At 35.0% G+C, this 1,267-nt stretch overlaps 1 protein-coding gene across 6 annotated transcripts in view; it reads right to left on the bottom strand.

Annotated features, from left to right (window-relative positions):
- The window catches only part of ZMYM2 (zinc finger, MYM-type 2), a 171,151-nt gene that overhangs the window by 68,387 nt on the left and 101,497 nt on the right, over nt 1-1,267 (bottom strand). For 5 of the 6 annotated variants that reach the window (XR_001515521.1, XM_006773443.2, XM_006773445.2 and 2 more), the window contains one exon: nt 236-352. The exons of the other annotated variant lie outside the window; for it this stretch is intronic. Coding sequence is in view for 4 of the 5 variants with exons in the window: in XM_006773443.2 (XP_006773506.1) it covers nt 236-352 (117 nt within the window). In the remaining variant the exon portion in view is untranslated. The remainder of the gene's footprint in view (nt 1-235; nt 353-1,267) is intronic. 6 annotated transcript variants of the gene reach the window in all.

Genomic DNA, 1,267 nt, shown 5'->3' with positions numbered 1-1,267 from the left:
TGATGAATCTCAGAGGGAAGGAAGAGTATCCACAAAGGTCTTATATGCATATATGTATTACCTATGGACAGACAATAGGGTGGTGAAGGTTTGGGGTGGGTTAGGAACTGGGTGAAGAGGGAGCAATGGGGGGAAAAGGAGACATCTGTAATACTCTCAACAAAAGATTAAATAAAAAAAAAAGAAATGCCATAATTATTTTACTAGATAATATACATAACAAGATATGACTTGCCTCCCATTCCAGGATTTCTGGCTTTGAACAAAAGGAATTTTTGCAATAGTTGCATTTCAACTGAATATCACTCGGAGTTACAAACTGGCCATTTGGAGATGACTGCATACTTAGAGCCTTAAACAAAACAAAGAACAAAATATACTGAGTCTGATATGGATTTTGGAATTTTTATTTATGACAACTGTCAAATATTGACTATGTCCAGAAAACAGTATGTATTTTGCTTAAGTATTTCATTTCAATACATAAAATTACATTTCTAAATTTTGTCCTTAAGATGTATACTACTATATTAAGTATGTCTTATAAAAATTAAAATTCATTTATCACAGGATTACTAATTTTAAACATATATGAAAAAGGGGGGGGAGGGGATCATACCAATCCTGATTTCTTTTTTCTCTTTAAGAAAAATGTAAAAAAAAACAAAAAAGGAAATGTAAGCAGCCCTAGCCAGTTTGGCTCAGTGTATAGAGTGTCTGCCTGCGGACTGAAGGGTCCCGGGTTTGATTCTGGTCAAGGGCATGTACCTCAACAGTCTCTCCTTCTCTCTTCCACTCTCTCTAAAAATCAATGGAAAAATATCTTCGGGTGAGGATTAAATAAAAAAGAAAAAGTAAAAAAAGCACCAGAAAAAAAAAAGAAAATGTAAGCAAATAATAGTGAAGTTGTTTAACCAAGTTATGAACTAGTAAATAAAAATTTAAACCCTAGGCCCTGGCCAGGTTGCTCAGTTGGTTAAAGCATTGTCTGATATGCTAGGGTTGCAGGTTTGATCCCGTCAGGGCATACAGGAATCAACCAATAAACACAGGAATGAGTACAACAACAAAATCAATGTTTCTCTCTCCCACCCACTTCCTCTCTGTTTCTAAAATCAGACAATCAATAAATAAAATTTTTCATTTAAAACCTGGCCCTAACAGGTGACGCAGAGGTGACCAGTCCCACTTGCACTGCTGCCATCTTTGTCATCCTAAGTCCATCAATGAAAAACTATCTATGTTATTTTTGTTAATTGTTTTATAG

This window comes from Myotis davidii, unplaced genomic scaffold (genome assembly GCF_000327345.1).
Source record: "Myotis davidii unplaced genomic scaffold, ASM32734v1 scaffold767, whole genome shotgun sequence".
Classification (NCBI taxonomy): Eukaryota; Metazoa; Chordata; class Mammalia; order Chiroptera; family Vespertilionidae; genus Myotis; species Myotis davidii.
The sequence above is the reverse complement of the archived record's forward strand: the minus strand, read 5'-3'. Positions and strand labels throughout refer to the sequence as shown.